At 46.0% G+C, this 12,940-nt stretch overlaps 6 protein-coding genes and 1 non-coding gene across 7 annotated transcripts; 3 read left to right on the top strand and 4 right to left on the bottom strand.

Moving 5' to 3' along the window:
* Positions 1-289: 289 nt before the first annotated feature.
* On the bottom strand, positions 290-1,720 carry AGABI2DRAFT_192339 (hypothetical protein). The gene is made up of 6 exons (XM_006460665.1): positions 1,622-1,720; positions 1,447-1,548; positions 649-1,398; positions 506-597; positions 375-446; positions 290-314 (listed from the first exon to the last, which is right to left on the bottom strand). The coding sequence occupies exons 1-5, from the start codon at positions 1,637-1,639 to the stop codon at positions 431-433; spliced, it is 978 nt and encodes a 325-aa protein (XP_006460728.1). The 5' UTR covers positions 1,640-1,720; the 3' UTR covers positions 290-314; positions 375-430.
* Positions 1,721-2,116: 396 nt separating this feature from the next.
* AGABI2DRAFT_203891 (hypothetical protein) lies at positions 2,117-3,788 on the bottom strand (the record flags this gene model as incomplete). The annotated part of the gene is made up of 5 exons (XM_006460664.1): positions 2,117-2,452; positions 2,515-2,995; positions 3,046-3,412; positions 3,471-3,552; positions 3,600-3,788. 5 exons carry the CDS (start codon positions 3,786-3,788, stop codon positions 2,222-2,224), a joined length of 1,350 nt encoding a protein of 449 aa, XP_006460727.1. The 3' UTR covers positions 2,117-2,221.
* Positions 3,789-3,819: 31 nt separating this feature from the next.
* AGABI2DRAFT_t48 lies at positions 3,820-3,919 on the bottom strand. The gene has a single exon. It is a non-coding gene; the product is annotated as a tRNA-Val (tRNA).
* An 83-nt stretch (positions 3,920-4,002) lies between these two features.
* On the top strand, positions 4,003-5,789 carry AGABI2DRAFT_203888 (hypothetical protein; the record flags this gene model as incomplete). Its single annotated transcript, XM_006460663.1, has 9 exons — positions 4,003-4,141; positions 4,193-4,257; positions 4,313-4,479; positions 4,532-4,632; positions 4,685-4,943; positions 5,000-5,099; positions 5,153-5,196; positions 5,250-5,374; positions 5,432-5,789. The coding sequence occupies 9 exons, from the start codon at positions 4,003-4,005 to the stop codon at positions 5,659-5,661; spliced, it is 1,230 nt and encodes a 409-aa protein (XP_006460726.1). The 3' UTR covers positions 5,662-5,789.
* A 3-nt stretch (positions 5,790-5,792) lies between these two features.
* Positions 5,793-8,033, bottom strand: AGABI2DRAFT_150561 (hypothetical protein; the record flags this gene model as incomplete). The annotated part of the gene is made up of 14 exons (XM_006460662.1): positions 5,793-5,877; positions 5,929-5,933; positions 6,001-6,031; positions 6,085-6,237; positions 6,294-6,356; positions 6,410-6,492; positions 6,545-6,648; positions 6,703-6,796; positions 6,871-7,083; positions 7,196-7,302; positions 7,358-7,537; positions 7,602-7,647; positions 7,706-7,776; positions 7,913-8,033. The coding sequence occupies 14 exons, from the start codon at positions 8,031-8,033 to the stop codon at positions 5,793-5,795; spliced, it is 1,356 nt and encodes a 451-aa protein (XP_006460725.1).
* Positions 8,034-8,128: 95 nt separating this feature from the next.
* On the top strand, positions 8,129-8,880 carry AGABI2DRAFT_192336 (hypothetical protein). Its single transcript, XM_006460661.1, has 4 exons — positions 8,129-8,315; positions 8,374-8,424; positions 8,478-8,573; positions 8,628-8,880. The coding sequence occupies exons 1-4, from the start codon at positions 8,220-8,222 to the stop codon at positions 8,805-8,807; spliced, it is 423 nt and encodes a 140-aa protein (XP_006460724.1). The 5' UTR covers positions 8,129-8,219; the 3' UTR covers positions 8,808-8,880.
* Positions 8,881-8,929: 49 nt separating this feature from the next.
* On the top strand, positions 8,930-10,996 carry AGABI2DRAFT_203883 (hypothetical protein; the record flags this gene model as incomplete). Its single annotated transcript, XM_006460660.1, has 6 exons — positions 8,930-9,132; positions 9,188-9,275; positions 9,324-9,469; positions 9,518-10,166; positions 10,315-10,471; positions 10,531-10,996. The coding sequence occupies 6 exons, from the start codon at positions 8,930-8,932 to the stop codon at positions 10,719-10,721; spliced, it is 1,434 nt and encodes a 477-aa protein (XP_006460723.1). The 3' UTR covers positions 10,722-10,996.
* Between the last annotated feature and the right edge of the window lie 1,944 nt (positions 10,997-12,940).

The raw sequence follows: 12,940 nt of genomic DNA, 5'->3' as shown, positions 1-12,940 counted from the left end.
ACTTTTGCTTTTTGCTTTTTCTCTATTCTCCTTTAATTCTCCGAATCGGACTGAGTGGGACCAAAAGGGAGTGAAAGATGGAGTAACGTCAAAAATTCGAGCTCGTGTTCATGGCGGATCATGTGGATTCTGTATTACCAAAATGTGGGTGTATAACTCTTCAACAACGTTCAAATTTATTTTACGGGCGCAGTCGATGTATGATGAGAGATGCCATGCCGGAAATGGATAAGCGTTTGCGATTGACAAGAGAGGGTGCATATGCATAGAGTATACCAGAAAGGTGGAGCGTATGGTTGGTATTGATTGATGAGCTATTGGAAAGCCAAGCTGATGAAAAAAAAATCATGGGATGCGACGGAGGAAGAACCAACAAAAAAAAGGAGATTATTAAACCAAATTTGAGCTGCAAAGGCGACCTGGTAATTGTTTACCATTCGAATTCACTGAGGAGAGGAAAGTTAAGATCGCAATAAAGGGATATGAACAGCACGAGACAACTGACCCAGTGCATTTGGCAAATAGATAATCCTTGCCGTTGACGTGGATCATTCCATCTTTGAGGATGCATTTCCATTTGTTCTTGACTCGAGCAACCTGTAATATGCGTCAGCCACTGAACAAAAGAAGGGAGGAAGATATCAATACCTTGTCGTAAGTGCAAAACACAATATCAGTATCACCCGTGCCTCCTTCTTCAGCCTCAGCCTCGTTCTCGGTATCCGAGTCATCCAAATCACTATTGATGGCCTCTTCATCCTTGGCTACGGCAGCTTGTGATGGTTGGACGGATCCTGGTTGAGGCAATGAAGGATGAGACGTTCGAGGTGCATATCCCGTAGGCTCTGGAGAGCCTTCGTCTCCAGATGACTCCGAAGGACCATCGACCTGCGGTATCCGTTGTTGTGCAGCAGGCGCGGACTGACCTCCTGCTGCAGAAGAAGCATGGCCATTCACCGGCGGTGATGACTGATGATTCGCTTGTGGTTGCGCAGAAGCAGGAGGTACATAAGGACGAGCTGTAGATACAGGTAGTGGTGTCTGACCAGGTCCAGGAAATGAAAGAATACCAGCCTGACCTCCAGGATGCGGTGCTGTTGGCACCGGTGGTGGAAGAGTTCTATTCATATTGGGACCGGATAACGAAGGTGCATAATAGTTTGATGCGAGCATGTAGCGCGTATCAACTGGTTCCGATTTCACTTGGGTTTGTCCAGTAGCAGGGGGTGGTGCCATAGCAGCGTAGGGGTTTGCCGCATAATGCGTCTGCATCATATGCATTGCATGTGGAGGATATGCAGGATGCGCTGGCGGATGAGGCGGCGCTACAGGCTGCTGCGGTTGCGGCGGAGACTCGAATTCAGCTACATGAGACGCTATAACTTTGGTCTCCCATTTCTACACGGCACATCAGATAGAGTAAGGGGTAAGAACGAACAGACTTGCACTCTGCAATTCGGCGAGGACTTCCTCTGAGACACCGTATTCATCGAATTCGGATTTAATGTTTGCGATGACATCGTCAATAACGGTTCGGTAAATGGAAGGCTCAATAATCCCAAGAAACATCGTCGTTAAAATCCAGCATCTTACTGCAGCCAGTGATTGGTGAGCAGCTCACCACTATCTTATTGGACATCTGTAAATCGTAGTTGTCTTCGCTAGCGTCGAGGACAGTGACTCAACCGCCACGGGAGTTCAACGCGGGAGATGATGGGAATGAAGCAAGGTCCCTTTTATACTACATGCACATTGCCAGAAACCCCGGACAATTCAAACTCCGACATGACGTTAGTTTGACTCGAAATTTCTCACGCACGGACCTCCCTCATAGAGCACCTGGATTGTGGCTCATGATCAACCGTTTGTGTTGCGCCATTTCTGTATGATGCTTGAGTTTCCAGAGGAACATTGGGCAATATGAAAGCTTGTGAGCAGAAGTAGCTGGGCTTCACTTTGTCTTCATCTCAGGCAGGCTTGGAAACACTTAGCCGGGGCCATGGTGTTTTTAGCCTTGGGGTTATTACCGTTCGAAACGACGTAAACAGTGGTGCTCGGCCGACCCAGAGTGAATCCCTGGGCTGTGAGAGAGCAACGCAGGTGAACGATGCCGTCGGGGTGAGCCAAGAATACATGCATTTTCCGTTTAAAATTACACTGTTGTTCCTACTTATCTGGTTTGTATGTATACAAATCGCACAGAGCGCAATAAATCTAAGCCTCAAAAATAACTTCCAGCCCCTGCATAGTTCGAAGGACCCTTCCGTGAGGCTGGCGACTCTGTCAGCTCATCTCCGATTTCAGGTCCACCAGTTTGCCTGTCGACATCTTCCAGAGATCCAGGGCCAAATGCCGGACTAGGCGGGGTATAAGGACGCATCTGCGCTGCAGCGAGGCCTGCAGGGATACGAGATTTAAGATCCGCCTGAGTTGGCAAAGATTGAAAGTGTAACTACGAATGTCGTGAATTCGTGAATCATGGCGTTCCGGAATTGTAGCAGATAGACAACTTACCGAGTCGTTCATCTTTTTATAATATGTATAAAACGTGTCCGTGCTCTCCAGCTCATCCAAGAGTTGACTCCTTTTTGTTTTTTCCTTGTCCCCTTTGACAATGTGGAGACTGGGATTGCTATCTTTCAGGGTTTCGAGCTCCTCTTTAGCCCAAGCAAGAAACGCCACAGCATCTCCTGCCCTATCCATCCCACCTTTCTCCCCTGCTTCGATACCGAGCCATTTATGAGAAAGGGCCGTATGGAAAGCGATTCGGTCGGTCAGGTATTTCCTGATTTCCGACGAGATGTTATTACCTCCGGCCTTCGCCAGTGTCTTCGCGGATCCGTAGAGCGAAGCACACTCCAAGTGCAGTTTTGCAATGAAGCTGACCGGTGGATGAGAGCTAGGAAGAGGTGGTCCCGGTGCAATGTTGTTTTCGAATGCAGCCTTCGACAATCTTTTCCGAATTGCAAGTGACTGGGCATCAGCCAGTGCGAGCCTTGCGAGAACGTGAATCCCACTTTGTTGATCAAAAAGCTGTCGGCGTACTTGGACAGTGCAGTAAGAACTTCCTGCTTTAGATCAGACGGTAGCTTTGACGCATCTGATCCCCCTCCCCCGCTCGTCTCCCATTCAGAGAGCAATGTGTCGGCGATATACGAGAAGATCCCGCTGGCCTTGCATAGTAATCCAAATGCCACATTCAGCTGCTCGTCCTTTCGCTCTCGTTGAACTTTGGTGATGGTGCGATCAAGTTCATAAGCTCCGATAGACTGTACCGTTGCATGAGCCAGGTTCGAGAGGGTAAACGCATATGTCAAGAGAGTGAAAGCGAGGTCCGCATACAGTCCAGGAACTTCGACTCGGGGCGAATTATTGAGAATGTTGTTAGATAATGTACTCCGCCAACTAAAAGCTGAGTGAGGGTATATCAGACGGTGGAAAGACGGATGAAGAAAACTAAAAACTCGCACAAAATTTTGACTTGAAATCAATATCGCACTGATCAGCGCAGTTGATGAGTCCGCGTATTAACGGGAGATAATCTTCAAGCACCTACGAAAGTTGAGAAATACCCTTTGAACTAAGCAAAGCCCTCTTACTTTGGTCAACGAAAGAAAATCTTTGGCGTTGTCTTCCGTCCTCTTACTTCCCTTGAGTGCGGTACGGATATTAGCCCTGGCTTGTGTCGCCTCGAGGATGCAAGTAGTATAGGTTCTGCCTGGGGACTGATCGATACAGAGGTCCGAAAAAGAGATATTACCTGTCGTGGGTAGTTCGTAGAGGTACATGACGGATGGTAATCAAGAAAAGATCAAAAAGTGAGTCGACCCAGGATCGAACTGAGGACCTTCTGTGACCGTCCGGTAGATTACCGGAGAAGGTGTTAGACAGATGCGATAACCAACTACGCCATCGACCCCTGTTACGCACTGTTCCCTTGATCACCATCACAGTTCCCAGGCTGGCACATTTCGCTGCAGCCTGGATTGTTTTCGACATTGGATGCCTCCTTCGACGAGTGGACTCAATGCGGCAGCGCTGGCTCTCGTCGCGACCAGGATAGTCGCCGCTCTCTTCTCTCCCGAAAATGTCCTCAAGCGCGACCAGTTGTTATCTACGCCACTGTCCTCTTATACCCAACGTTAGTGTCTTCATTTGCATTACAGTGCTACTCAACATATTGTCTGTTCAGTCAGGGAGGGCATTTTCCTCTTCAAACACAACATAGACCCATATTCTGGTGGGACCTTTCGACATGTACCCCGTTATCCTCACTTGTATCTGCAATCAGAGGGTTAACCTGTCGTTCTAGTCTCCCCTCCTTCTCGCGCTATTTTCTACCATACTCCCCAATTCGCGAACCTTCGCATCGCTCCTGTGGACAGCTTTTGACTTATTGGGTGCTTGGGCACTTGTGTCAATATGGAGGGCGCGACAAAATGTATCGCACACGTCAAGAGATATTTTGGTCGCCGCAAGGTGTGAATCGAACTATTCAAACGGCAATATCGTTTATAACCCAGTTCTACAGTTACCTATTGAACCCCTACGTTTTTCTACCAACTTTGGCTCTTTCATCCTCCAGTTTCCAATCATCTTTGACTCTTCTCTCAGTCAAGTATGCAGCCGAAGGTGGGTATCGCCAATACTACTCAGACTCATTCTTGACTCATTCTTTATACAGGAAACGCGTCTCTAGCGCTCTTCTTGCTATCAATACTTCTTCATATCGATCTCTCAACATTTATCCTTCTTCCCCCAGTTCTTCTTCTACTCATTACTGGCCCACGCTCTCATCTCGCATCTCCACACGCCCTAGCTGCCAACCTTCTTCGTATCATTCCACACTTCTGCAGATACTTGTTATACACAGGTATTCTTGCCATTGTATCAACAAGTATCACAGGCGGCACGCGATGGATACCACAAACTTGGGGAGCCACGTATGTTTTCCTGTTCTTTCGTTCATCGCCCTCACCTGAGTTTGATTATTGCCCAGGCTTACTTTACCTGATTTGACTCCAAACACGGGTCTATGGTGGTATTTTTTCACGGAAATGTTTGACCATTTTCGTCCGTTCTTCCTCATGGTCTTCACTGTGAGGCTCGACTTTTTTTATTTTACTATCATAATTGCTAACATTGATTCTAGCTTCATCTCTCGATCTATGCGATACCTATGTGCATCAAGTTTCAGTATGTTTTCTTCCCCACTCTTCTCTTGTCTCGATTCACATGACTATCTACAGGTACGATCCTTTATATGCTACCTTCCTCCTTCTCGGCGTACTAGGGACGTTCAAGGCGTACCCAACGTTGTCAGATCCTGGCCTATTCCTTAGTGCCCTCTCACTGTTCCCCGAAGTCTACCCTTGTGAGATTCCTATGCAACAAGCTTGTTCTGTTTCAGCTGATCAGATTGCACTTCCAGATCTCAGACATCAAATGGTCACTGCACTTCTTCATCTCCACGCAGCACTGCTTATGCCCCTCTTCAATTACTTGTGGCTCAGTACCGGAACTGGCAATGCCAATTTCTTCTATGCCTCGACCTTGGTTTTCGCTTGCGCAAATGGGGCCGCGCTTATTGATGCCATTTGGGCCGGCTTGCGCATTGCAATTGGTGAAGAGAAGGAGGGTTATATGGTTGTACAAGAATGAGTAGTGAGTATTATAACTTAGTAGTCTAATCAAAACGGTGGAAGCACCACAATATCTGCAGGCTGGTGCCGTGGTAATGGTAATCCAGAAAATCTATAGCATTTGCATTGGCCGCAAATGGTTATATCACCTTAACGCGGAAGGGGTTGTTCGAGCAGATCTTGAACCAATCCTTCATTGATTGGAATATTGGCTTTTCGAAGATAGTCATCATTCCTGAAAGGATATATAAGTCTTTGAAGACCGGAGGAGAATTTATCAACTTACCAGAACTATCAGACCCGTCCCGGTAATACAAAATGTCAGCTGTCAGTGCTGTAACATATATCAATTCCTTACCTTGGAATAATGTCGAGTACCAGAATCGCATCTGCCAAAACCTTTCTGAGAACACGACAAGAAACAAAAACAAATCCAACTCACAATATAGTAACCACATGTTGTCCATCTTTCCATCCCAATTTCTTCACCAACTTGATACAAGCGATGAGATTACAGGCGCTACTCGAGCCAAGGAAAAGACCATCATGCTTGACGAGATATCGCGACATCGCGACAGCCTCTTCATCTGTAATCCTAGAAGAAAATTTCATCAGAAGTAATAAGGGATATATGGGCCATGACATATTTACCGGAATGCATCGTCGATGACTGGAAGAGCAAGTTCAATATTATTCGTCATGCGGTTGATACCACTGAGGAAAATTTTAGAGGTTGTTAAATTTTTGAAAAGGTGTGAAAGACTTGCATCCCCTCGACCACTGTATCAACTTGATGTCGTCTTCTGGTTCCTTCAGCTTCTCGCCGGTCATACATCACACCATATTTTACCTAAAAATACCATCAACAATCTCCTTACATCATTTCATCGAAATGAGCCTACCTTGTTGTAAAGTCCGCTCCCATCAGGATCAGCAATGGCGATGATTACTTGTGGGTTTACGGTTTTGATATATTGTCCCGTTCCAGCAACGGTTCCGCCCGTACCTAGACAAGACTTTAAATAAGATGGAAGATAGTGGAGAAGTTGATGTAGTTTACCTGCACCAGAGACGAGGGCATCAACTCGCCCACTCGTTTGTCTCCAAATTTCAGGGCCTGTTCCTTTGAAATGTGCTTCATAGTTGCTTCTGTTCTAACCAAAATAGATAGTCTCAGTAGATGGCTTAAGATGGGACGCAAAATACCACAATAAAAGCTTCTTTTTACCTCGAATTGATCAGCGAAATACCCTCGAGGTTTCGTCAAAAAATCTTCATCATTTTGCCAATTGTCCTTGTCGAAATCAATATTTGATAAGGTGGTGACGACCACTGAAGAGGGTGTTGAGTGTAGTGTGTGAGAATGAGAACCGAAATTTGACGTAGAAGAATCGAGAGGATCTTCCTGTGCAAAGTGACTTGCCCTTTGCCGAGCGAGATTCTGTTGTTCACGCTTGATTGGTCCGTTAATCAGGAAGTTAATGTGTACTCACAACGTACTAAAATTGAATAGGTCGATTGTTAGATTCTTTTTATGGGCAGATCGCGCGTACCTGCTTCTTGTCAACGATACTGGCCGGACGAACTCTTTCCACATAAGCTCCGAGGGCTAATAATGCGTTGACCTTCTCTTCAGCTACATCATCGGGCATGATGATGGCTTGTTATGATAGTCGGTTATTTGCAGCCAGATAGTCTGGTTAAAAGAAACTTACTAGCATCGTAGCCACTTGCATGCCAGAATGAGTGCAGAGAAGGATGTGTGTGGAATAAAGAAACGTACCGGGCTTTGGCAATGGTCGCAATAGAGATGCCGGTCGAACCAACAGTGCCTTCAAAGATTCGTGAACCAGTATGAGGACGTAGAAGGCCAGTTATTTCAGCATCCTCGATCACTATGATTTCAAATATAAAACGTGAGGCGGGTTAACACGTTTTCGAAACGAGTCGAAAACGCACTTTGCAAGGCCACGCGATCTTTGACGCTTCCACCTGGATTCAGATACTGTGAACATGGAATGAGAGACTGTTATGCGAGAGAAAGGTTAAAGAGCGGGTCTTGCCTCTGCCTTTCCCAGAATTTCAACGCCAAGTGCATCGCTGAGTGAATTTATCCTGACCAAAGGCGTATTTCCTTGGCATCGCGTCAGTTTTTGTTTATGCAGAAACGATGCGTTCGTACCAATAAGTCCTGATAACGTCGGGAGTGTGAGAGGATTGATCGACTTTTCGCATACAATGGAGACGGTTAGAAGAGTGGCTATATGCACTGCATAAATAGCTAGAAAATGATGTAGAGGTGACAGAGAAAGCAAAACCAAGGAGGAAACCGAAGAAGAGATGCTTGAATTTCGATTGTGACCAGTGGCCGAGAGCTGGGAGCCAGCCCATGAGTGTAGTTGAGATGTAGTAGTTTTATAATTAACGTGATCCGACGACAAAGCACATTCAATTCAACAATTGTATTGTTTATTCATCCGACCAATGGCGCGACTCGGTGGAAAGATTACACAAGGACTGAGATATAAACTATCATTTGGCTTTGCCTCTTTTTCTCGAACAACAGCCAGACTCGATATGGCGGATCTAGAACAAATCAAAAAGATTTTCTTGTCTTCGCCCAACTTTGCCGTGGTTGGCGCCTCAAAGGACAAGACCAAGTTTGGCACCAAGGTCAACTTTTGCGAATTTACTACCTCATCTAAAAGCTCTCAACTGCGCCCATGTACAGATTCTCCAATGGTATCAAGCGAGAAACTTCAAAGTGACACCTGTTCATCCCGTGAGTTGATGTACTGCGATACTGAACTACTTGCACCAACAAGTTATATACAGAAAGAGGGTGAGCTTGAGGGCCTTGCAACCGTAAGTTCTCTCAAAGAACTTGCTTCTCCCTCAACCACATCCGTGAGCGTGGTTACACCGGCCAAGGCGAGTGAGAATAATGATATATATAAATGCAGTTCTCGAACCCTCTACCCACAGGTAACACTCAACGTGCTCAAGGAGGCGAAAGAGCTGGGTGTTCCAGCACTTTGGATACAACCCGGTGCCGAAGGCCCTGAGATTGCAGACTACATAAAGGAGAATGGTCTTGAGAATCGTGTCGTCTATGGCGGTCCGTGTCTTCTTGTGCAAGGAGACGGAATCAGGCAGAAACTGTAAATTGGATAGCTGACCTTGTAAATTGTAATCGTTGATTGATATCATCACAGCCCTGAGCTGAGTGGAATCCATCACCTGAAATAGGCGCATGGAGCCCACTTTCTTTCAATTTTCCTACTACAATGTGGCCGTTACCTGCTGCTGTTCTCATTTTGGCGTCCATCCCAGCAGCTCACCCGCATAAACACCACCGACACCGGAGGCAAGAGCAGGGCGCGTCACCGTCACTCATTTCTTCTGCATGGTTTGCCGGCTGGCATGCGACGGACTTTCCTTTGACAAATGTGAGCTGGGAAAAATACACACATATGAATTATGCCTTCGCGTGCGTCGTCTATTGTATTGTCTGCTAAACAACCAGTGGAACTTTAATAACCCAGCGTCACAACACCCAAACCTGATCTCATTTCACTCGCACCCCCGGATCAGGAGCTCCTGCCCAAGTTTGTTTCCGCCGCTCATAAGAACGTAAGCCCTCCTTCCTTCTCTGACGACTTCGCTTGATGCTTGTCACAGGGCGTAAAAGCCGGTCTTTCCATCGGAGGTTGGACTGGCTCGCAGTTTTTCTCGCCCGGCGTTGGCTCGTCCAAGAATCGAACAGCCTTTGTCCAAGCCGTTACAGACCTGGTAGAGCAATACTCACTAGACGCTATTGATTTCGAGTATGTCCTCATCTTCTCTTGCTGCCATCTAATCTAATTCGTTCCAAGTTGGGAGTTTCCCGCTTTGCCAGGAATAGGTTGTAATGTCTTCAACGCCAATGACACCTCCAATTTTCTCTCATTCCTGAAAGAGCTTCGATCGAGCCCTATTGGACGGCATCTAATTCTCACCGCCGCTGTCTATACCAAACCCTTCGCTGACAATACTGGACAACCATCCAATGATCTCGCTGGGTTCAGCCAGGTTCTAGACCATATCACTATCATGAATTACGACGCAAAGTCGACACCAACAACTGGTGCTGGCCCCAATGCGCCATTAGAAGATTCATGTGCACCGTCTGCAAGTCAGTCTGGATCTGCGAGATCTGCTCTCAACAGTTGGACTGCTGCAGGGATCCCCGCACATCAAATCCTGTTGGGTGTACCCTCATATGGTCATTCCTTCGTTATACCGTCTTCCGTCGCGCTGTCGGGGCAGGACAACTTAACGCTCGGTTTATACCCTCCCTATGTCTCCGATAACACCCAGAAAGGGGATCGCTGGGATGGTGATGCTGGAACAGATGTTTGTGGAAACCCTGTAGGCCCTGGAGGCGTTTATACCCTCTGGGGCCTCATAGAAGAAGGCTTCCTAAATACCGATGGAACGGTACGCCAGGGAATTGATTATCGATATGATAACTGCAGCCAGACGGTAAGCAAATCCTGTTCTTGGTGTTGACAGTTATCATTCTCGTGCTACCCTGCCTTCTTCACATCTTACTTCCTCCGTTTCCCCACACATTTCGGTATTTTAAGTCTACGGTCCGCTAATGGAAGCAATTCTCGTTCTTTTTTTCTAGCCATTTTTATATGACCAGTCCAAACAAGTCTTCGTCTCGTATGATAACGCCATGTCCTTCGCTGCCAAAGGCAACTTCGTCAACGTGACCGGTATGGCTGGATTTGCTATGTGGGAGGCCGGAGGGGACGACAAGAACATGCTTCTCGACTCCATAAGTGCGTATAACTCACTAACAGCTGAGAAGGCACAAATCTCTAATATCTTCCCATTGTAGTCTCCGCAGCACACGATGGCGATCCTTCGCGCTTCGCCTCGCCCTCTAATGCAGGTAACTCTGCTCCGACAACCCAAGCTTCCGGTGCCAGCAAACTGCGATCACACGGCATGCTTGATCTAATCGTTGCCACCGCCGCATCACTACCGCTGTTCTTTTTCTTGCCCGTCACTCTCATGCAGTCATTCTAGATGTCTTCTTCCTTCGACCTTGAGGCATCCTCTCTTGCGGCTTCTTTGCCACCCTGTCTTTTCCTGTTTTGTGCCTTGATGGCTCGACAAAACAGATCATCCTTATGCTTGGTTAATAATGTTATTTTGCAATTGGGATTAAAGTGGACATTTAATAGAGCCTTTCAATGCTATAGGTATATTTTTATTGAGTCTCGTACTCGCCGAGCACCTGGATGTGCTTCGAACGCGTGTTCTAGTCGTGTGTAGAGGCGTGCTTAATGTATAAATGGTGCATCAAGGGTTGGAGAATCAATATTTCAGGGTTCAGAATTTCAGGCTTCGGTCAAAGCGCATCTATCCAACGTGTAGCGGTGGGTGGCTACTGACCGCCGTAAAAAGAAAATATTCGAATTTGGGTTTCTTAGGCCCTAGAAGGCGCGGATGACACGGAAACACGTTGTTGATCATCAGACTATTATTCGAGAGAACGAGGCTTGGTGTGCAAAACATCCTCGTTTTGACTTGTACTATATGTCTGACTGGTATTATGTCTTTATATCTAAAAAATTCATAGACTGGAGTCGATGCAAGTGTAAAATTGTTAATTGAGGTCTTCGCCGAGTATATGGCTCTTTCTCCCGCGTGAGTTTTCAAACTATGATACTCTTAATTATGTCACCTTGTTCTTAAAAATAACTCAACGGACGCTTGGACCTGATATATTTGTTTTTTTTTTACTTAGTTAGCAATCTGACACAAGGTCATAACTTATCCCAGAAAATTCTCGATTTTCCATGCTCCCATCGTTACAATGAACAGGCGGGTCCGGGCACCATGCGACTTTTGAAAACGCTTCTGGTTTTGAATTTCTTTGGGTTTAAATCTGTGACCTTGTGATCATTTTGGTGATCTTTACTACCACATATATGAACGCGCCCACACCCATACTAACCCACTCTTCCATTCTTATCAATCAACCGATATGGTCTGTTCATGATTTTCTGGAAATCTTTTGTCTCTGTAGGGTAGTTTCCTTGTCTTCATAGACAATCGTCTCCATTAATCGAGGTATATGTACAACTGCAACAATAATCGGATGCTATACCGAACAGCAAATAAGTTTTTTTGTATTACCGAAAATAGTGAATGGCGCCCGATCTTCGTGACCGATTCTGGGTAACGATATACCTTTTCATGCGATGGCAACAACTTTATGATATTAGGCAGCCATACTCCAATGTTCAGAAACGGCCTTTGTTCTCTTCTAGAGGCTCCAAATCATGTTATTCTGATTCTCGTATTTGCTGTGCAATACTTGACATGGAATAAAATCAATCTTTCATCCACTGGCAAAGGGTCACTATGTGGGCACTGCAATGCGATGACAATGTAAATTTATCCAGTAATGCCGTCTCCATATACAGAATAAGTCAAATTCCATAAGCGGTCCATGTCATTTAAGTCGAGGTGCTAGAAAATTTCATCCGACGCTAGATGAGCTCGTTTCTTAGGACTAATGGAGCGAATTAAAGCTTCTAGGATTATGATTTTCGGTCCCTGACAAGCATATCAACTCGGCCAGACTCAGAAGCAAATGATTGATGAACTGTCGCTGTCGTCTCAGAGATTATTTGAGCAGTTCTACATGTTTCGCCCTTTTTCGCATACAGCATTCAACGCTCGTCATTTACGACGCGTAATTTTTAGAAAGAATCTCTAATTTCCAGGGCCTTTGGACCACTTCATGTCTTTCCTGTTTTACGTCAATTTCATGGGTTTTGACATTCAAAACAGTGACTGCCAGTATTGTCGTGTCCGTATCGGGGCTCAAGCGCTCACTTCCCACAACCAAAACGGAGCAAATCCGAGAAACAGCACCTAAAACCACATATCCCGGATTAAATTCGATGACCTCACATTCCCCATTCGGAACAATAGCAACCTGAATTATTTTCTTGACAGACTTTATTTTCTGGTATTTTAGGTGGAATCACGAAGACTTTGCCCTCACAAGCGTGCACCGCGACATGAAACTGATCCGACTACACTCTAATTCAGGATTGATGCCGCATTGACAAGGGACCTTTTCACCAGGCAGCGCCACGCGAGCATCACACTGCAGTAATTCATGCAGTGAGATGTCTACAAATCTCACGACGATCAAAATTCTGAAAGCCCGGAGAATGCAGCTTCGCTTTGATCCATCAGGTGCCTCAAACGCGTTAACAGAGCATTTC

Source organism: Agaricus bisporus, assembly GCF_000300575.1.
Source record: "Agaricus bisporus var. bisporus H97 unplaced genomic scaffold AGABI2scaffold_5, whole genome shotgun sequence".
NCBI classification, from domain to species: domain Eukaryota; kingdom Fungi; phylum Basidiomycota; class Agaricomycetes; order Agaricales; family Agaricaceae; genus Agaricus; species Agaricus bisporus.
This window is presented reverse-complemented; position numbering and strand designations above follow the sequence as displayed.

What these genes read in the sequence shown, in the direction of transcription:
- AGABI2DRAFT_192339 (XM_006460665.1), bottom strand. An exon ending in TCCTCGCCGAATTGCAGAGT is followed by an intron (nt 1,399 to 1,446) that starts GCAAGTCTGTTC and finishes TGTGCCGTGTAG; the next exon opens with AAATGGGAGACCAAAGTTAT. An exon ending in TGTTTTGCACTTACGACAAG is followed by an intron (nt 598 to 648) that starts GTATTGATATCT and finishes CGCATATTACAG; the next exon opens with GTTGCTCGAGTCAAGAACAA.
- AGABI2DRAFT_192336 (XM_006460661.1), top strand. Translation starts at nt 8,220, where the DNA reads ATGGCGGATCTAGAACAAATCAAAAAGATTTTCTTGTCTTCGCCCAAC. An exon ending in AGACCAAGTTTGGCACCAAG is followed by an intron (nt 8,316 to 8,373) that starts GTCAACTTTTGC and finishes GCCCATGTACAG; the next exon opens with ATTCTCCAATGGTATCAAGC. An exon ending in GCGTGGTTACACCGGCCAAG is followed by an intron (nt 8,574 to 8,627) that starts GCGAGTGAGAAT and finishes CTCTACCCACAG; the next exon opens with GTAACACTCAACGTGCTCAA.